Source organism: Octodon degus, unplaced genomic scaffold (assembly GCF_000260255.1).
Source record: "Octodon degus isolate 3935 unplaced genomic scaffold, OctDeg1.0 scaffold00011, whole genome shotgun sequence".
NCBI classification, from domain to species: Eukaryota; Metazoa; Chordata; class Mammalia; order Rodentia; family Octodontidae; genus Octodon; species Octodon degus.
In genome coordinates this window covers 4,349,713-4,372,381 of record NW_004524587.1, presented here as the reverse complement: position 1 = coordinate 4,372,381, position 22,669 = coordinate 4,349,713, and the positions used below count along the sequence as shown (strand labels likewise).

Below are 22,669 nucleotides of genomic sequence, written 5' to 3'. Positions count from 1 at the left end.
TTGGGTTTTAGTAGAATTGCCTTATTGGAGCGGAAACCCACTTAGAAACTCCTGGGGAACAGTGGATAGTGTGATGTGGAGGTCATGGGGACTGGCAGGAGAGGGTGGGGGGCGGAGGCAGTGGTGATGGTGGCGGTTGGTTGTGGTGCGAAGCGGTACAGGTGTGGTGGACGGTGGTGCCGGAGACAACGCTATGATGGAGTGGTTTTCCTATGAGAGGTTTGGTTGGTGTTGGGGATAGCTCTGGCGGTGGTGGGTGGCAGTGAGAAACAATAGGGAAAAGAAGAGCAGGGGGAGAAAGGGGAAGAGCACTGGAAAGAGAGGGGAAAAGGAGCTAGTAACCTCCACAGCTTTCATGGATCCGGGACCCAGATCTTCTTATTGCTCGCTGTACTCTAGGGATAAACCAATTTAAAAATGATTCTTCTCCTCAGTGATGCTGAGATTGTCATGCCCTCAGTGAGTTAATTCTTGACCAAGTAGAACTAAATTCTCTCATTTCTACATTGTGGACCTTTACATTTTCCTCTTTCTCATTTTAACCTTCTCCAACAAAAAACCTGTTTAAGAATTCTCAAAATGCACCTTAAAGTTTTACATACAAGAAAAATGTGGCTGGCAGTAACAGCTTTCTTTGAAGAGGCATTGGGTGCGTTTGGGGCCGGTGATCATTTTAAATGTATTACATTAAAAGGGAATGTGAACAGGAAGAGAACAAAAACAGTGATCAGCAGTCAGTAAAAGGCATTCTTCCCAGAGTTAGTACTGGGGATAAAATCTTCATCTGACAAGGAATTTTCTTCGAAGAATATGGTAAGTGATATTTAGACCAGGCACAGTCTACAGGGAATAATCCTGGATAATTCATTGACAGTAAAATTGCCGCTTAATTATCATGACAAGCAGCTAACACTTTAGCTAACCCAGACTCTGACCTTTGCCCTAAGCAAACCAAATGTTTATCTTTCTGGTAGGCACACAGAGACACTGCAGAATCTTAATGGAAGTCTGAAATCACCAACAAACATACCTTCACAAAACCAAGGCTGCACAGCTTGGCTTTTGCTCCAAATTGCCACTTGCACTGTGTGTCTGCATCGTAAATCTGCCCTGGCAGTTTGTTGGGATATTTATACTGTCCTGTTTGCTTGGGCTCGTCCACTAGACACCCGGCCTGAGGTGTGCTGTAGGGAAATGCACCCTTGTTAGTTACTTTGCTAATCTGGGATATTTCCATTTAAAACAATATCTATCTGCACGCAGTCATACAAAGAAAAACAGAATATGGTAAAAGATACAGGTATATGTTTAAAGTCAACATTCTTTTTTTCCTGAAGAATGGAAAGGTAGGCTTTTCAAAGAGCTGGACATTCTAGGCATCCTACTGGTTTGGCTTGGGATTAGAGCTGGGAAAGGTAAACATTTAGAAGGTTCCTTGCACAGACTTGTTGAAGAATCTTCATAATTTTTTTTTTTTTTTTTTAATCGAGCGCCTACAACATGGTAAACACCTGGCTAACTACTAAGGGCACAAAACAATCCAAACAGGTATTATCTATCTTTGGGGAGTTTTCAATTATGCTATGCTTTTTACAGATGGTGAGGCCAAAGTGGATGGTGTACTCTGCCTCAAATGAGCTTCATAAATAAAGTAAATAAGGTTATTGAAAGAATAAGGAGGAGGAATACATCGGGGCACGAGGCAAAACATGTGCCCTTGGGCACGTTGGAGTGGGGCATGTGCAGAACAGAAATCAGTCTTACAACTCAAATTTTCACAGTGCTTCTTGTCCAGTTAAATAATTGAACTGCACTACTACGGAGGGTTAAGTGTGGTTGTGTGGTCGGCCAGATGGGAGCCTATTGACCATGCATCCAAGGCTGAATGGATAAATCTCACACATCTCATTAATGGCTGCAAGTTCCTCAACAGCTGTTGTATAGCTCCAACTGGAAAAAGGAAAGCGCTCACAACAGCAACTAAGCAAAGTTAGCAGCTGCTGCTCTTCTTATTGCTGTGGGAAAACACTGAACTACAACATACTAATAACTGAAATCCTGTCTATGGAAAGTTCATCTTGATTTATAACACTTATTACTTCCAATCTCATGTAAATTATAAAAGATTTTGTAAATTGCTGCTGTAGGCCCCCGATCATGAATTTAAAACTAATAAAATCTATCACCAAAGTTTATTATTAGTAAAAGGTTTATCCTTTTTTTACTATCCTTTGGGCATCTTTTAATTAGACATCCATAGTTTAATTTGCTTTGCCTATGTATCTTGGTAGGGATCTTTGCCTATGTAGCTTCAAACATTTGAAAATAACATATATCTATATACAAAAGAATAATAAATATCAAATCCCAAAACACTTCATTAATATCTAGTCAAAGGGAGACAGGATTAGAACCTAAGTGGTTGTATAGATGAATATAATTTCAAAAATTTATGATTTCTTGAAAGCAAGCAGTAAACTCTATCTGTTAATCCAAGCAACAGATATGATGATAAAAATAGATAATATATAAATCATTGTTGATCAGCTATTCTTGTTTTGAAAATCTGTAACATATGTATTATTGTATGTTACCCTGTTTCTGATTTTGTCCTTGATTTTGTTTCTACTCTTCAAAAAAGAACAAAGAAAAAAACTACATAAATAGAAATCAACTTTGAGATCACTGTTTAATATGAATCTAATACTATTTCCTCAACTTCTACTTTTCTTAATGCAGTCTAGGAGTTCTAAAACATTAAAAGAATTGTATCAAAAAAAATCTATATACAATATAGGACACAGAGCGATTTCAAACAAAATACCACCATTTCAAACAAAATAGCTAATCAAGAAGTGCTCTATTTGTTAAATACACATACAACTAGGGGATTTTAAAAAACACTCCTAAGACAAATTGATTGATCAGACTAAAATAATCGATCACAGCAAAAAGACAATCTACTCAGCAGGCTGTAGAAGCCAAAAGAGATGGGGTTGAATGCAGAGAGCTTTTTTTTTTTTTTGCTCCGAATGCCTTCAGGGCAAGTTTGGCTGGCTTCAGTTGTGGGGATCGAACCACAGCAACCTGAGCCTGACTGCTTTGTTGAAACAGCCACTTAAAGAACTGAACTAAGGGGCAGGCCCCCGGATGCAGAGATCTTAAATTAAGCTCAGACCCTAGTGTGAGCCTCTGTCTACTGTTCACTACCTATAGCACCTTGGCAACAACATTAGCCTCTCTGTAACTCAGGCTCCTCAAGTGCAGAAGGGAGCTAGTGCTGGCCCTGCTGTAAGTGTTGAGAGGCGATGCGTGGAGAGTATTTAGCAAAGCATCAGCTTTGGCTCATTTTTCCAACAACAATGCTGTCATGATCATCATTACCAGCCACCACCACAGAAATCTTTCAATCTTTTCATTCATGGAGGTATCTGCAGGTATTTCCACTATCTGCTCTCATACTTTGGGAGCACTGTTGCCTGCCACTACTCCAAAACTGGCAACAGCCCTGGCTTTCACCTGCCTTACCTAAGGAATTTCTTGAGATACTGTCGGCTGCAGGAAGACCAGGAGAACACCCCATTGTTTCCGGTCAGCGTGGGAGACATGATGTTGCCCTCGGCTTTCCTGCATGGATTGCCTTCACCATCATGAATCATGCCAAAGCTGAAATGAAAGAAAGCCACAGTTGTGAGAACTCGTGGTCCACACTGTAACCAGTGGATGCCAAAAGATGCACTGTCAAGGGGAGAAGCACAGCTCCTAGACTAGCAAGAAAGAGAAAGACAAAATGAATGACTATAAACCCTTGCATATTTCAAGTGGATAATTGTGTGTGTGTGTATATATACATATGAGATATATATATCTCATATGTATATATACGGTACTAGGGACTGCACTCAGGCTTTCTACCTTGAGCTACATCCCCAGCCTTTTATTGTTTGAGACAAGGTCTTTTGAAGGTCCTACACTGCCCAGGCTGGACTTGAATTTGCAATTCCCCTGCCTTAGCCTTCCAGAGGTCTGGGATTTAGACATGTATTGCTCCATCTGACTTCATCCAGAATGTGTTAAAGAACGGTAAAATTTCACTGTATTATTTTTGGCCACAAAATCAAAGAATGGTGTATTTGATACATATTTATTAAATGTTTTTTCTTTATTTTTTTGAAACAGAGTCCCTCAAGTAGTTTATGCTGGCCATGAACTATGTAGAACAGGCTTCCCTTGAACTTGCTGCAGTACGCCTGCTTCAATCTCCCAGATTATTGGTATTAAAGGTATGAGCCACTGCGCCCAGTACATGCTACACATTTTAAGGGCTAAAAAATAAATCTCGGGCAAGATTCCTCAGCTAAAATAAAGTGATAGGATAGTGATTTTTTAAAAATTAAAAAAAAAATTAAAGAAAGTACAAATTAGAATTAAAACAGAAAAAGTTACAAGTGATACAGAATTTCACTGAAATATGAATTTCACAGTATTTAATATACAGTATAGTCTTCCAAACAGTTATCCATCTTACCAGATATATACATGTAAAATTGAAAGAACAGAGGAAACAAATGTATAAGAAATTAAGAAAAGAAAAAGAACAATTGAAAAAAGGAGATGAAACAAAGCATTAATTGCTTCTTTCCATAGACTAGCAGAAATGCACAGTACAGTTGTCCAAGTCATCCTGCTTACATACATAAATCTCTTTCCCCGACTCCCTCTCCTGTCCTTCTCAACTCAGTAAGTTTTTCTTTTGAATAAACCGATTCCCTTTTCCCAGTATCTATCATGCCTTTGGATTCCTCTTCTCTCTTTCCCTTTCTCACACTAAGGAGGCAGTATATTCGCACATGTGGGTCTGCTTTATTTCACTAAGAATATGTTCTCTAGTTGCATCCATTCACTGACAAAAGACTCACATTTATCCTTTTTATAGCCAGATAATACTCCATTGTGTAAAAACACCATATCTTCTTTATCCATTCTTCAGTTGATGGGCATCTGGGTTGTTTTTATTTATTTTTTATTGTTGATTTTTTTTCTTTTATTGAGAAACAAATAGCAATGAGACAGTTTCAAACCAAATTGGTAGGACAGTTTCAATAATTAACACATTGCATACATTCTTCCTAGTGGTTAATTGCTGTACAAGATGCAGACATGATATCCTATTTACAAACACTGTTAGAACAAATCCCTCTATTCATTAAGAGAATGTAACTATATATCTAACCATTTTGAATACACAAATACAAAATGGACATTCACCTGTATCTCCTTTTTTTATTTAGTTCTGTTGATGAAAAATTCCTGTTCCATGTTATGCCTAAGATGTTTGATATTCAGACAGATAGTGAGATTAAGCTTAACAGCCTAGGTTGTATGGTAATAACAATAAATTTCTCTTCTGGAGCATCTGGGTTGCTTCCAGGATTTAGCTACAATAAACTGTGAGGCTAGAAACATGGGTACATATATCACTGTGGTATGAAGTTTTCGGTTCTTCTGGAAAAAATACCCAGAAGGGGAATAGCTGGCTTGAATAGGATCTCTGATCCCAGCTTTTTAAGGATCTCTACACTGATTTCCATAGTAGTTGTACCAGTCTGCACTCCCACCAACAGTGCAGAAAAGTCCCATTTTCTCTAAAGCCTCTCCAGTATGTGTTATTGGCTGACTTCTTGATGTTAGCCATTCCTTTTGGGGTGAGATGGAATCTCAGTGTTGTTTTACATTGCATTTCTCAAATGATTGATGATGTTGAACATTTTTTTATATATTTACTTGCCACTTGTATTTCTTCCTCTGAGAAGTGTATATTTATCCCAGATGCCCATTTTTGGATTGGGTCTTTGTATTTTGGGGGCCTGATCATTTAAAAATATTTTTATGTTCTAGATAGAAGGTCTTTGTTGAAGAGATAATTGCCTATAATTTTTTTTGTAGTTTTTGGGGTTTGTTTTTGCTGTATAGGAGATTTTCTTGAAGTGCAAAAACTTTTCAAAAGGATGAGATCCCAGTTGCTGAGTCTTTGAAATATTTCCCATGCAGTTTGGTTTTGTTCATGAATGTTCTACCTACTCCAATGTCTTTAAGAGTTTTATCTATTTCCTCCAGAAGATTTAGTGTTTCAGTTTTAATATTAAAATCTTTGACCCATTTTGACTGTAGCTTTGTACATGGTGATAAGCATGGGTCTAGGTTTAGCCTTAGGCATGCAGAAAGCCAGTTTTTCCAGCACAATTTATTAAAGAGGCTGTATTTCTTCCAATGAACATGTTTGGCCCCTTTATCAAAGGTAAGGTGAATGTGTTTTTAGTTGGGTCTGCATCTTCTAATCTGTTCCATTGATCCTCAAGTCTGTCTCTATGCCAGTACCATGCTGATTTTATCACAGTAGCCATATAGTATAATTTCAGGTCAGAGATTATGATACCTCCTACCTTTCCTTTGTTTCCCAGGATTGTTTTTGATATACTGGGTCTCTTCTGGTTGAAAATGAATTTGAGGGAAGTTTTCTCTAGATCTGTGACATATGCTAATGGTATTTTAGTTGGTATTGCATTGAATTTGTATGACAACTTTGGGAGAATGGCCACTTCTACAGTGTTGGTCCTTCCTATCAAGGAGCATGGAATATTTTTCCATTTTTTCAAGTCCACTTCCATCTCTTTTCTCAGCATTCCATAATTTTCACTGTATGAGCCTTTTATACAGTGTGAGATTGATTCCTAAGTATTTCACTTTTTTGAATGCTACCGTGCAAGGTACAGTTTCCCTAACTTCTCCCTCACTGTGTAAATTGTTTGTGTACAAAAATACTAGTGATTTTTGGGTGTTCACTTTGTATCCTTCTACACTGCTGATTAAATTTGATGATTAAATCTATAAGACGCTTGGAGTTTTTGGGATACTCTATGTAGAGAATTATGTCATCTACAAATAATGATATTTTCAAACCCTTATTTCTCTCTCTTGTCTAATTGCTCTTGATAATATTTTTAGAACTACAGTGAACAGGATTGGAGACAGTGGACATCCTTGTCTTGATCCTGATTTTAAAGTGAAAGCCTTCAGTTTTTGCCCATGTAGTATAATCTTGGCTATTAGTTTCTCACAGATGGCTTTTATCAGGTTGAGATATAGACTATCTATTCCAATTCTCTGTAAGGTTTTTTTTTATCATGAATGAGTGTTGGACTTTGTGAAAAGCTTTTACTACATCTACTGAGATGCTCATGTAGTTTTTGTTCTTGGTTCTATTGATGTGGTGTATTACATTTATGGGCTTGCATATGCTGAAGCACCCCTGCATTCCTGGAATGAATCCCACTTGCTCATGATACATAATCTTCTTGATGGTGTGCTGCATTCTGTTTCCAAGTATTTTATTGAAGACTTTTGCATCTATATTGAGATTGGCCTGTAGTTCTCTTTTTTTAGTTGGGTCTTTCTTTAGATTTGAAATCGGAGTAATACTTGCCTCTGGGAATGAGTTTGGGAGAATTGCTTCCCTTCCAATTTCACCGAAGAGTTTGAGAAAAGTTGGCATTAAACCGTCTCTAGATTTCTTGTAGAATTTTACTGTGAATCTATCAGGACCCGGGCTTTGTTAGTTTTTTTCTATTAATTATTATTACATTTTCAATTTCATCTCTCATTTTTGGGTTTAGATTTTGTGTATCTTCTAGAGTCAGCTTTGGCATTTCACATCTATCTAAGAACCTGTCCATTTCCTATGTGTTTTCCATCCTGTGAAAGTAAAGATTTTGGAAGTAAGTATTGATGATCCTCTCAATTTTTCTGTAGTTCTCTTTTTTAGTTGGATCTTTCTCTACATTTGAAATCGGAGTAATACTTGTCAAAAATCTTCAATAAAATACTTGGAAAGAGAATGCAGCAAATCATCAAGAAGATTATATATCATGAACAACTGGGATTCATTCCAGGAATGCATTCAGGGTCTATAGTGATTTCTCCCTTTTCACTCTTTATTGCATGAATTTGGGTTTTTTCCTTTTTTTTTCTTTTTTTAATTAGGTTGGCTAGGGGGTTATCAATTTTATTTGTATCTCAAAGAACCAACTCTTTGATCCATTTATTCTTTGTATTGTTTTCTTCATCTCCAATGCATTAATTTCAGCTCTAATCTTCTAATTTTCAGACTTCTTTGGGCTTTGGGCTTGACTTGCTCTTATTTTGCTAGGAGCTTGAGGTGTAGCATAAGATCATCTATTTGGGCTTGTTCTGGTTTCCTAATGTGTGAGTTTACTGCTATAAATTTTCCTTGTAAGACAGCTTTCATTGCATCCCACAGGTTTCAGTAAGTTGTATGTTTGTTTGAGTGTAAATTTTTTTAATTTCTTAATTTCATCTGTGACTCACTGGTTGTTTAGGAGGTTATTTAATTTCCATGAGTTTATGTTTGTTTGTTTTTTTTTTTTTGGTAGTTTCCTTTGTCAATAATCTCCAGTCTTACTGCACTGTGATCAGATAATATACATGAAATGATTTCAATTACTTTGCATTTCCTTAAAGCTCCGTGTACTAGTATGTGGTCTAGTCTGGAGAATGTCCCATGTGCAGCTGAGAAGAGTGTGCATTCTATTGTTGCTTGGTGAAATACTCCGTAAAGGTCTACCAAGGCAATTTCTTCACAAATTTAGTTGTATTTCTTTGCTGATTTTTTTGCCAAGCTGGTCATCTCTTTGTGACAGTGGCATGTAACAGTCCCCCATTACTATTGTATTATTGCTCATTTCATTTTCATGTCTGTTAAAATGTTTCTTATGTAAGACAGTGCTCCTACACTGGATGCATATATGTTTATAATTGTTATCTCTTCCTCTTGCAGCTTTCCCTTAACCAGTATGGAGGGACCTTTTTTTATCTCCTTGGATGATTTTGTGCTTTAAGTTGATATTGTCAGCCACCAGGATAGCCACCCTTGCTTTTTTCTGATTTTCTGTGGCATGGGAGGATTGTTTTCCATCCTTTGACTTTCAGTCTGTGAATTTCCTTTTGAGTTAAATGTGTTTCTTGTATGAAGCATATTGTTGCATTTTGTGTCTTAATCTACTCTGCTAGTCTGTATTTTTGGTTGGTGAATTGAGGCCATTTGCACTGATGGTTATAACTGGTACATATTGGCATATCTTTGTCGTGTTATTTTCCTATTATAGGTTTTGTACTTTTTCCCTCTTTTTATTCGGTCTGTTTGGCAGTTCCTTTTTTTCACTTCTCTTTCTAGAATATCTGTCAGTACTCTTTGTAGGATTGGTTTGGTGGTCATGAATTTCTTCAACTCTTCGTCATGGAAGGATCTTATTTTACCCATGAATTTGATAGATGGTTTTGTAGAGTACATCAATCTGGGTTGGAAGTTATTTTCTTTCAGGACCTGAAATACTTCACTCCAATCTCTTCCTGATTTGATGGTTTGCGTTGAGAAATCTGCCATGATTCTGATGGGCTTTCCCTTATGGGTAATCTGTTTCTTTTCTCTAGCAGCATTTAATATTCTACTGTTTTGTTGAATTTCTGAGATCTTCACTATTATGTGTCTAGGTGTAGGTTTATTGTGATTATGGCTGTGTGGAGGTCTATCTGTCTCACTTATTGGTACGTCAGGTTCTTTTTTCATATTTGGAAAATTTTCTGCTAGCACTTGTGCAAATAGTATTTTTATGTCATTTATGCTCTCTCCTGCTGCTTCATGAACATCTATTCTTATACTATTTTTCTTTCCATTGTCTTGTAGCTGTTGAATTGTTAGTTATTTCCTTATTAATTTTAAGAGATCTTTATTTCACATTCATTAGCTGCCACACTGTCTTTGAGGTCTGAAAGTCTATCTTCAGTCTCATTCAAGCAGCTTTTCCAGATTTCAGTGGAGTACTTAATTTCTTGGGTATCTCTTTGGATCTGTTTCATGCATTCTAGTTCTTTCCTGTATTGTTCATTCAGTGTTCCCAACTTTTTTCTATTATCCTCCAAGTTTTTTATGTTTTCTTAAGCTGTGCTAGAAATTCTTTCACAACTGGTCTTCTTTCTTTTTGGACCTGAGAGTTTATTGTTGATTGTATTTCTTCTAGAGCCTGATGGACTTGTTTCTTTACTTCAGTTGCTATCATTTCAGAGATTTCAGGAGTGTGATTTCCAAGTTCTTGTATGTCATTTTATCCTGGATTTGTTCTGGGTGGGATAGAGGATTGAGACTGCCTTTTGATCCTGCATTTTGGCATTTTTTGAAGCTCCCAATAACCACCCAAATAGAGTTCTGCACACTGCCCAGAGTGTACCAAAATTCTTAAAGCGCTCCAGGAAAGCTCCACACCTGAGTGCACTGGGCCCAGAGATTGCAGCCCTCCTGCATCCCACAGACCACTCACAGCCCACCTAAGTTCCTAAAAGTTTCAACTGGCACTAGCGGAAGCTCCACACCTGCACACTTGGAGCTAAGGACGGTCAGAGCTTACCAGAGTCCTGAGGGCTTCCCAGAGTCTTCCAAAGTTCTTAAATGGTGCCAGGAGAGATACAGGATAGTAAATTTAAAAAAAATTACAGAGTAAAACTCTTCTTTCTCAACCACAGTGTTAGAATGATGGTGTGGAAGTTCAGAGAGCAGGAAGTAGCAGGGAAAGAAGGTAATCACAGGCCACTTATGGACCAGCCATGTGTACATCTCCCATGATATAAGGACATCCTTCCAGCGATGTTCAATTCACGAGCTGGAAATCCCAACCCCTGATGATAATTAAATTCTCTTATCAATACCTTTAAAACAATCATTGAAACCACCTGCTGAGTCATATGAAGGTCTTCTTTAAGCATATAAAACTTTAATTTGCCCCAGTTCACTGTAAAATATTCTAGCAACTAAAATTAAATTTCAGTTGAAGCTATCACTCAAAGACATAAAGTCTTTAGCATTTCATTGGAATTTTGTGAGCATTAGAAAACCAAATATGGAGCTGGGTGTGGCAGCACAGACCTGCATTCCAGCACACAGGAGGCTAAGGGAGGAGTATTTCTGGGAATTCTAGACCAGCCAGGGCTACATAGTGAGTTCAAGGCCAGCCTGGACTCTATAGTGAAACCTTGACTCAAAAAGACAAAACAAAGAGGGGGAGAGAGAATCAAACTTGAATTGAATCCAAATTTTATAACTTTTATGTTACTGTAACATAAGCATTATAGACTATGCTTATTTTCTCCAGCACATGTCAAAAGTGACATCAAATTCTCAGGAACTGTGAGTTTCACAAAATGTAATGGCATAGAACTTGAGCGTGTATTTTACAGTCATTCTTCTAACTCTGACCCATCCACTTTATCTGAAGAATGTTTTTATTTTTCTTTGTCTAAAATATAGGGCTTTCATTATGGATAAATTAAATTTATAACCCACAGTGGTTAATTATTTCAATACCTCAGGATCTGAAAAGTAAAGGGGCAGGGAAGATAGTTCAGTAGAATAAGTGCTTGCCTGGCAAGTGCAAGGGCCTGAGCTCAATCCCCCGTTTCGAAAAAAAAAAAAAGAAAAAGAAAGAAAGAAAGAAAAGAAAAAAAGGGAAAAGTGAGCTTTTAATTTGGATTTCATACCTGTGAAATAAATTTAGACGTACATTTCATGTATTCACATATTTTATTTCCTGCTCTGTATAAACAGTCCTTGTGTAATGACCATTTTTGTACCTCTGTTCACAGTAAAACTAGCTCATCCATACCTAAGAAAGTGGTTGTGTGAGTGTATAAAACACTGAGAAACCACAGGATCACAGAACAGCCACTGGATTGCTTTCTGTTGTTGGTGTTTTTGGTACCAGGGATTGAACTCAGAACCTTGAGCTTGCCAGGTAGGTGCTTATGCCACTGAGCTATCTCTTGGGCCCGCCACTTGATAACTTGAGTGGTTACAATTCAAGTTTCCTGAAGATAATAAATTTAGCTGATGAAAGGAATCAGCACCTAAATATCCTTGTGTACATCAGAGTTGCTGAATAGGTCCTGAATAGGTGATGTTTGCTTTTAAGTCAAAACTGAATCGAATACTCTGAACATGTATACATTGTATTTTGAATAAAATGTATACATACATGCTTTCTCTCTGTCTCCCATCCCCTAAAGTCCTATATCCAAACAGAACTGCCTCTTAAAATAGTCATTTTGTAAAGCAGTATGCTTATTCCAATTCAGCTTCTATTGGTCAAATACTATGAAAAATTGTCTGTGGTATCAGGCTGGGAGATAGCTCAGTGGTCAAGTGCGAGGATCTGGGTTCAATCCCCAGTACCACAGGCTGTGTTGGCCCCAGAACAGAGTGTGGTGGTACATGCCTGTAAGCCCAGCGCTGGGGAGGCTAAGACAGGAGGATCATTATGAGTCTCAGTTGCATAGTGAGGCCCTATACCATATAAATAAATAAATAAAATAAATTTTAACAAAATTCTCTGTAGTACTGTCTCCACATCAAATATCATATCTAGTAAAGTGAATTAACCTTATTTCTGTCATTTCTAAGTCTATTCTCACAAATGATTTATTAGCATGGCTTGAAAGAATAGTAAGTACACACAATGTTACCAACTAAAAGGATATTTGAGGGCTGGGGAGATAGCTCAGCTGTCTAAGCACCTGCCTGGAAAACACAACAACCCAAGTTCGATCCCTGGTACTGCATGCTGTGCTGGCCCTAGACCCCCTGGCATGTTGCGAAACCAGGTGTGGTAGCGCATACCTATAATTCCAGTGCTGGGGAGGCTGACACAGGAGGATCACTATGAGTCTCAGCTGCTCAGTGAGATCCCATATCAATCAATCAATCAGCCAATCCATCCATCAATCAATCAATGATTAAAAATATTTTAAGTAAAAGGATATTTGGGGTGTGCAATAATTTTTTTTAAAAAAAAAAATCAGCATGCCAAAGCCTTCTGGGAATTTGTATGTCTCCATGACTTACTCTGTAGTATAATGAATGCTAAAAGTATCTTTGCTGAAGCCAAACACAAAGGAAATACCTAAATGACCAGAAAACAGGCTAAATAATCTGCAGTCCTTCAGTGAGTGCAGGGTGACCTGGTGCAACATACACTGTGACATCGACAATACCTGGCCTCTCCTGAACACTTCCTTTTCAAACGGCTTCCTTTATTAGTACATATTAGTAGTCCATTATGTTTGCATTCATCTCAGGGAACAAGCACCTGTGCTTAACATATCTCACTTCTTTTTACTCTTCTCCCTCTTTCTCCTGTTTCTAGATTCCCTTCCCATGTGTACAAGATCTAGCTCCCTGTTTCCTGCTCTCTTTCATTTTTCTTTCTAAATGATTCACACTTTGGGTTCTTGAGCCCTTCTTATGGTGTCCTTGGCTTTACAAAGACTTTTCCTCTGGACTCAGCCAAGCTCAATAATAATCCACCAGCGTCATTAGTGCAATGCCACTGAGCCACTTGGCCAGTTTCCACTAAAGCGGTGAATCAAGGAGCCACTCACTTGTGCCCTGACTCGTGGGCAATGGTGAACGCGAGGCCCAGCCCCGTGTCCTCGTTGATGGTGCAGCTTCGGTACTTGCTGCACATTCCGCTGATAGGCGCAAACCCTGTGGGAAGATTGGTTTCACAGGTTAATCCACACATACACGATCAGTTCTCATGTCCTCAAAATGCTCCCTATGCTCTTTTCTTAATATATTAATGCAATTAATTTTCTTCAGACAAATACTAAAAATATAAAAGCTATTACCAAGCAACACTTAATTTTTCCTGTGTTTAGATATTGTCACAAACTGCTCCTCCAAGCAACCTAGGGAGGTCAGGAGGCATTGAGTTATTCATGTTTTACATATAGGAGAATAAGTCAGGAGATTTAGAAGGTTTTGTTTTTTTTTTTTTTTTTTGGCTGACTCAGGCTGCCATAAGGGTGGGTCTGGTAAGGCATGTGGGGCTGGGGATCGAACTGTGGCCCCCTGCACCTGACTGGGTTTGCCCCAGCAGGCGCTTAAACAGTTGAGCTGACCAGCAAATCTCCAAGTCAGGAGATTTATACATATGCCTTACCTAGGTTTCTTATTTGCCTCAGAGCAACTGATCACAAGATGACTATGCCATGAGAGACTACTTCACAATGGCATTATGGTCAAAATGCTGGATGTATTTAACAAGGGAAAACACACATCTTGGTCTCTCTACAGCGTAAAACGTGGAAAGGCCCAGGCAGCCTGGGCAGGTCAAAGTGATTTCTTCTCCTACTCACTGTGACCCAGTAAGTGTTCCCATTCCCCAGAGTTACCTGTTCTCAAGAGCAAGTGCAACATCATTCCTCTGGGCTGGGGCTGCGGCTCCACGGTGGAGCTTCTGCCCAGCCTACAGAAGGCCCCATTTCTGATCCCCAGTACTGAAAAACATCATCCCAGCAAAGCCTCTAGGCACTTTTGATCCATATTACATCAGTATTCTCCTCCCGATTTGGGTCCTAACAATCAGTAGAACAAGGTGACACCCCCATGCAGCATTGAGTTAAGGCCTGTGAACTGCCCACAAACTATGAGGGCATCTAGGGAACCTAGCACAAAGGTGCCCACGGCAGTTGGCACCACCACCATCACAGACATCATTGCCACGTCAGTGGCTGCCAGCCCACTGTGCCTCTACTGTAAGGTCAGTGTGTGCAGCTAACTACTGATCAGGAACCTGAGGCTTGGTGAGTCTCCCCGCTCACAACTGCACAGTCACGAACTCTAGGTTCAGAAATTAAGCACAACACATGTGAAGCCAAAGCCCCAGCCCTCTGCAGTAGACCGTGCTGCTTAAAAGGAGGGACTGTAGGGTAGCTGATGGAATACCTGGGTTGTATTATTTCTTCAAGTCTTTCCTTATACTTTCATCTCTGAATGGATGATAAAATTGCTGCCTCAGAATTTTTTTTACACCTCAATAATACAACTCAATAATGAGTTATTAAATATCGCTTTGCACAACCTGTGCTCTGAGTATGAAGGAGTTTTAAAATTCATTTTAGGGGCTAGGGAGATAGCTCAGTGGTCTAAATGCCTGTATGGCAAGCCCAAGGCCCCAGGTTCAATCCCAGGCACAGCATGCTGTGCAGGCCCCAGAACCACAGGAGTGCCATGCCAGACCAGTGAAACTAGGCATGGTGGTGCACACCTGTAATCCCAGCGCTGGGAGACTGAGACAGGAGGACCACTACAAGTCCAAGCTGCATAGCAAGACCCTGAACCAAATAAATACATTGTAAAAATGTTTAAAAATTCGAACTTCCTTTTATGGAACTACTCCCCAAATGGTTGTACTTTCTGAAGATTGTAACAAATTGCAAATTACTAAAGTAGACTTATTGTATAGGACATAATAAAGACATTATACTGAGTTGAAGCCCTTAAAGGATTAAAGTTTTTTTAAGTTTTGTTTTACTTTTTATGTATTTAGTACAGGGTCTACAGGGTCTCACTGTACATATTGGACTCCTAGTGATCCTCCTATTTTTCAGCCTCCCAAGCACTGGGATTACAGGTGTGTGCCACCACGCCCACTCTCATTTGCTACCTCAGAGTACCCTGGGGTTGGGGCCAGCACGGCAGGCCAGGGCTCGAACCCCCAGCTCCTGTGTCTGCCTAAGTAGGCATTTTAATACATTGAGCTATCTGGCCAGCCATACATAGTCTACCTTTATGTCTAGTATATCTTAAGGAATTAAAAAATACTTTGAACAAGATAATTGTGAGGGAAAATCATAATAAATACTGACAGCTCCCCCCAAATTTTACCACCAGTCTGAACCTCCAGCTGTATCAGTAAACTGTAGTTTCCTTGTCAATGAAGTTTTGTCAATGAAGTTTTATTAGGACAGAACCACACTGATTGGTTTGTGATTGCCTGAGGATGCTTCTGTATTTATACAGGTAATCTGAATAGTTGCAACAACTTCTCTGTGGTCACTTAGAGAAGGTTTTGCTGACCTGTGATCTGGACAATCAATTCACAAAAATGATCAAATTCTTACCATGTACTACACGATATATTAGAAAATATAGCACAGATGTAAAGGATACCATCCTTATGCTTAATGCTTTGTACAGATATGAAAGAACTGCATCCTTTAAAATCAAGTTTTTTCCCAAAGGAGGCACTGCCAGTTAGTAGCACAGTTGGAAACTGTCCCATTTCTCTTCAGATATGTGGTTTTGTTGTCAGGATGCTTTCTGTACTACCTACAACCTGTCCAATTAAACAATGCCATGTCTCCGAACTCAATCATCATCAATATGGTCAACAAAGACAGAAAACAATTAAAGTTAATGGGTTCCCCACTCTCCACTGACTTCAGGTAAACAGAATAGCATTCACTTGGTATATGAGTATTCTGAAATAGGTTCATGTGTTGTATGATGGTGTTTCAATCAACAATAGGCTTCATGTGTGACAGTGCTCTTAGAAGAGTATATTGTCTGGTGATATCATTACCACTTGAGCTTGTTTAAGAATACTCCAGCATATTCATCCAACAACAAAGTCACTTCTCAGGATGGATTCCTATCATTAAGTGACACACGACTGCTTTAGGTCTCTGTAGTAATCATCACAAAGGCCATCCACACACTAAACAATTTCCCTACTGCATTTTCAGCTAACAGGATCTGTTCATAGCATACCTAGAGTGTCACAGGGCTCATTCTTCCAGGAACAAATGTCAAATCCCGTGAGTAAGATGGCGTGGTCATGCCTCTTGCCGTTCTTTCCAATGAGGGCAGACTGCCACTGACAGAAACTATTTAGAGACTGATCTGCATGGTGGTTGATCAATAGTCCTCCCTGCAGAAAACCCACATGGGTCACAGTGTGATTTCTGACACAGAGATGAGAACTTTATATGGTTCCATTTGTACAGCCAAAGACAAAAACATCATGTTTCCAGGGGGATAAGTCAATAGTACAAAACATTTGAGCTAACAAAAAAATCTCCTTAGGAACACAACCTATTTTCAACCAATGCTCATAATTTTTAAAACTGCAAAGCTTCCATAATGTGGTTTATAAACAAGTATATTTCTACAATGAATAATAACCTAACCTCAACCAGGAACACCTTTGTTCATGTGACCAGGTACCACTGTACAAAACTGTTGCACTGTTACACACAATAATAAATTAATGGTGATATCGAGTCTGTTCACTACAGCATGATAAACAAAAGGCCTGGAGCTTTCTTACCTCCACATCAAATTTCCAGCAAAGGGTGTAAAATACTATACTTCACAATCAATGAATAATCAATCCAGTGAAATGTCACTGACAAAATGCATGAGTAACAAATAGGTACAAGAGTATACAGGGTAAAATAGGATTTACTCTTAACAGAATTTTATCAAAATGTTGGCTAGTCAAAACTATTGAGTTGGGTGAAGTTGATGATTTTTCCTTATCATCTTTTTTTTTTTTTTTTTTTTTTTTATGTATTTGGTTGTTACAGTATTTCACTACACAGCTTGGACTCGTGTTGATCCTCCTGCTTTCAGCCTCCCCAGCACTGGGATCACAGGTGTGTGCCACTCTGCCTTGACTCTGGCCAGCTCAGTGGGCCTGGGGCAGGGCTTATGAGGCATGTGGTGCCGGGGATAGAACTGTGGCCCCTGTGCTTGCCTAAGCAGGCGTTTTAGTCTGCTGAGCTATCTCGCAGGCTCCCAGAAGTTGATAATTTCTAAATAAGAATTGACTCAATAATGCAGGGTGCCATGGGCTTTGTTGTCCTGGAGCAATGAACAAATGGTAGGGTGAGAGCAAAGGTGTCTACCAAACAACACGGACCCTTCCTATCTTCCTAAATTTCCGAGGATAACTTGGCAGCTTCTTCACCGCTGCAACCCCACACACCTGAGCAGTTAGGTGAGTTTTGAGTTTTCCCTGACTCCCTGTTGTATGCCCGCTTCTTTGTAGTTATAGAGGGACAGGAAAAGCCACAGGGCATTTAGCAATCTGCTAATCCCTGCCTCAGAAAACTAGAGCTTACGCACCAAAATGCTACGAAGCGTGACCACACAACTCAACACATTATCATGTTCCGGTCCCGTCACTTGCCCTATGCCGGTGTCTTACACCTGACTATAATCAACTCAAGGGCAGTTAGAGATGTGTTTATTCTCTGAAGTAGTTAAGATAGTGCTAGGAGACGAGAGGTTTGCTCCAAGAATTTTCTGATGGCATTCAGCGTATGTTCAAAATACCTCTGTAAATTTATCTGCAAGTAGTATTTCCAACTTGCCAAACTCCAGCTGATCTTTAATTCTATGACCTAAAGCACTTTCCCTGAAAGGCCTGTATAATATTTTTATATATTTTAATTTATACTATGCATGCACTTAACATTTTGTCGTTGTATAGTTGTGCAAGTATATACCAATTAATAGATGTCCATGTTATGTTTAACTATTTGAGTATACAGCCCAGAATAGCTTCCAATTTAAATTTCTGATGACTAGTCTGTGGATCTGTACATAGTAGGCGTTCAGTGAAGGGGTGCTGAATGACGGAGGCAATGAAAAAACAAACGAAGCTTGCCGCTTACAGGTTCTTGTTCCAGAAGAATGAGGCTCACCACTACAATGTTTATGTCACTTCCAATAGTCCCATCTTTAAATAGGCTGGAAACCTGTTGGAATAAATACCGCCCAATCAAAACAGGCAGGACCACCTGAGAAGCCACTCAGATATAAGTACAAGTGCACAAGCTCAATTCTACCCAAATAAATGTAACCATGCAGTTCTAGGCACGGTGAGAATATTTGCAGGGAATTTTTGGTTCCCCAGGGAGCCAGGCAGGCCCGTGCTCACCTCCCTTACCATGTTCATGACTGTGAGGACATAGGTGGTGACGTTTCCCTTGCCATGCTTCTCCACCATCTTCCTGTCTGCCACCACGAGGGTCTCTACATTGAGGCCCTTTTGTGACTTTCCGGCTGATCTTCTGGGCCGTCCTGAGCTCCCGTACTCATCGAATCGTAGGTAGGTGTCCTCCGTGGGAGGCTGGGGGGCATCTGCCATGAACACAAGAGCATTTGGAAGAGACATCAGCAGGGAGCACATGGGTGAGGTGGGTGGAGGAGATCTCAACAAGGGGAGCAGAGTACGTCACCACCACCTCCCTTCTCCACACTAAGTGATGCCATCAGGGCCTGGCCTGGTGTTTAGCAACTAGGGCGTGGCTGGGGGAAACCCATTCCATAGATTCTTGGATATATAGAGGGGTAGTATGGTAGATGGGTAGATGGATGGACAGATTCAGTAACTGCAAATGCTCTAAAGAATAAAGGAAAACAAGCTGCAATTGTATTTGGTAGAAAGGGCAGCTCAATTTAAAAAAAAATCAATTAAGGGGTATTTCAAAGAGAAAATGCTCATTCCATTACTCAAAAAGTATAAAAATAGATAGCATTCTTCAGGTCTGTATACATTTTTTAAAATACTGGTGTTGAGGATTGAACCCAGGACCTTTGCACTGAGCCCTCTTTATATTTTTTTTGTCTTTTTTTCTGAGACAAGCTCTTATTAAGTAGCTAAATAAATCTGGGCTCAAACTTGTAATCCTCTGCCTCAGTCTCTTACAGTACTAGGGTTACAGGTATGCGTCACCATGCCTGGATATAATATACAGAATTGAATCTTGGGATTTGCAAGGGAACACATACCTCACTTTACTTTTCACTTTTTATTTGAGACAGGGTCTTGTTAAGTAGCTACATTTCTAGGCTGGGCTCCCACTGGGCTCTTGCATCACTCTGCCAGAGTGCTGGGATTATAGGCATATAGCTATATGCTAATACTTTATATTTGTGATTTTGTGAATGAAGTGCGAACTGCGAAACACTTTTACTTTTGTTTCATTAACACGGCCTTATACTTTTGTTTCATTAACACGGACTTAACAGTAACACATAGTAAATAGTTAATAGAGACTCTACAGCACAGTCTGGGGTGATACTAAGGCAACAGCAAACACTTTTTATGAATGGTCAGTGTGGCTTCCAACTCCACAGTGTAGGTACTGGCTAGAGTTTTTCAGCTGTGAGATGCAAACTCCTTTTTTGACAGGGATGACACTTTCGGTTAATGGACAGTGACAGTCCAAGGGTGAGTTGGAATCACAGACCGCTAAGAGCTCAGGACTTCCCTAAATAAGTATAGGAATGTTTTCATACTGTAACAACTGGCATAGCTTTAGCAGTAGCTTTCTCTCTCTACAGAATGAATCTATAAGATTAAATTATCTGGGTTTAATTGAAAAGCTCAAGTTCACCACAAGTTCACATGTGACCCTGGATCTCAGCTGCCTCTTCCAGGAGAAAGGATGACACTCACTCGTAAGATTGCCCTAATGTTTGATGTCACGTATCAAATATACCATTAGCCCTGTAAATATTGCTGCTAACACTAATTCCACTATTACAGGCAGATCCGATAATAAGCGTCAAGTGGACGTCTTTCTTGTGACCATTTCAACACCCCGAAGAGAACTGTAAGGATAAAAACACTGTCTACTGTTGCCCCCAACTCAGATCCCAGTGATGTCAATTCCTTAGCTCCATGAGAGAATTCTCTTTTGGCTGCATAGTCCAATGCAGTACCATTTGCCACCTGACACTGACTGTGGCTTGCGAAACAGGTGAATTGAATTCTTCTTTCGTTTCAGCTAAATTTGACAATGCAGCACTTGATTCAGATATTGCAAAACTAGGAAGTATCTTTTTATTTTATAGAAAAAATAACACACAACTTCATAACAAAATAATACAAGAATAACAACAGTACATTGTGTATTGTTATTTTCAAAGCAGTTGTATAAAGTGGAAGTATCTTTGGAACAACTAGAGTGTGTTAATCGACTTTTAAACCTTAAATCTTATGAAACCTAAATAACATATTTTTATTTTTTTATTTTTTATTTTTTTGCAGAACCAGGGATTGAACTCAGGCACTTGCACTTGCCAGGGAAGTGCTCATTCCACTGAGCCAGCTCCCGGGCCCCCAGATTAAGTATTTCTGACAAAAATTTTATCACCTGAATTGAAATTGAGCCACAAGAATAAATCCCGTGTTTCTAAAATGCAATATAAAAACAGACTATAATCTCTCATCAGTAATTTGCTATATTCATTTTATGTTCAGATATTTTACATGCAGTGAGTTAAATGTTATTAAAATGTAACTTTTAAAACTTTAAAAATTGCAGAAAATTTTAAAGTACGGGGGAGCTGGCCCTGTATTTCTGTTGGATATCGCAGGTCTGGAAGATGCGGAAGGTTGTGCGTGGTTCTCGAAGCCAGCCCAAGGTTCTGGTTTTCCATAGCTGCCTGCCCTCATGAACCAGTGTCCTTATTTCCCAGGAAGTCTCTTCTTCATGTGCCTCAAAGAAAACCCAACTACCCCTAGATATTTGCCTCTGATTTCATCTTTGGCAGTCTTCAAGCTTTCCCCAAGAGCACAGAAGCCAGGATAAGATTGAGGCCCGTGGCTAAGAACCAGAGATACTGAAAGAACAAAAGAGAACCTGTATCTGAGTCTTTCCTGGTCAGTTACCCTGCAGCGGGTGCCAGGAATGACCCCAGTGAAACCTGCAAGGTAGCACACCCAACAGCACTCAGAAAAACACACCGAAGCCCATTTAAGAACAGAACGAGGAAATGTTTCCTTACATACATTTCTTGCGTTGTCCACAAAAATGCTGCTTTTGCCACCTTCGATGGTGGAATTCTGTCTCTGCACTCTGGGATGCAGGGGGAGTGTGACTTGGGGAGTGACCGGGGTAAGTCCGGCTGGGGCCAGGGTAGCCACCGTACCGCTGGACCTTCTCCTCTGCTGTCCTCTTGTACAGTATATGGGGATGGTGGCCCGCAGGGGTGCTGTAGTTGTGTTCCTGAGCCAACAGCGGAGGTAACGGTGAGATGAGGAATTCATTTTTGTGTGTCCTTATGAGACCTGACTAGAAAGCCAAACACAAAGAACACGTTGATGACTCTGCGCAGCCCTTTCCCTGGGCTGATTCCCAGCAAGCATGCATTCACTACTTCCTGCAGGTGGGCACCGTACACAATATGAGGTACGATCAACTTATCCCATGAGTGTTAAATTTTTGAAAATGTAAAAGACACCTCCCCATCATTCCCTTCAAACTACTTGCTCTGGCTTGGAACATACTCATCCCATCATCCTTGCCATTTCTGACACAGTTGTGGGCGTTTTCTCTCCTGAATATGTTTTCCTGGTTGGCTTGATGTCTTAAGTTTAAAATGCTCCTAGCAATTGCTGTCCAAACATGACAGCATGTCCTCATCTACTTTGTTGAGGCGATCTGGACCTGCTCAATTTCTGGATCTTCCCAAAGTCACAATAAAATGAAATACAAATGTTCTGCATCCACTCTTCACACCAAGGCAGCCACGACAGCTCAACTAAAGACGCTGATAAAAGAGTACTTCTAGAACAGCTTCCCAAATTTTCAAGACTAATGGCACAATTGTTGTGAAGGAAAGGGAATATTCTGAGGGGCTCATCACCTTGTGTCTCTTACTATAATCAATTTTTAAAAGCATTGTATTTTTATCCAACTTAATACTTCACACCTGTCATTTCATTTTTATCTGTCCCATTACAAG

At 39.6% G+C, this 22,669-nt stretch overlaps 1 protein-coding gene across 1 annotated transcript in view; it reads right to left on the bottom strand.

The window, feature by feature from the left end:
• Adamts18 (ADAM metallopeptidase with thrombospondin type 1 motif 18) overlaps positions 1 to 22,669 on the bottom strand; it is a 152,391-nt gene that overhangs the window by 66,027 nt on the left and 63,695 nt on the right. Inside the window, exons 4-10 of the mRNA XM_004625771.1 lie at positions 21,714 to 21,996; positions 18,861 to 19,054; positions 18,586 to 18,669; positions 16,676 to 16,835; positions 13,501 to 13,606; positions 3,529 to 3,666; positions 1,031 to 1,184 (exon numbers count right to left, since the gene is read on the bottom strand). Coding sequence (XP_004625828.1) covers positions 1,031 to 1,184; positions 3,529 to 3,666; positions 13,501 to 13,606; positions 16,676 to 16,835; positions 18,586 to 18,669; positions 18,861 to 19,054; positions 21,714 to 21,996 — 1,119 coding nt within the window. The remainder of the gene's footprint in view (positions 1 to 1,030; positions 1,185 to 3,528; positions 3,667 to 13,500; positions 13,607 to 16,675; positions 16,836 to 18,585; positions 18,670 to 18,860; positions 19,055 to 21,713; positions 21,997 to 22,669) is intronic.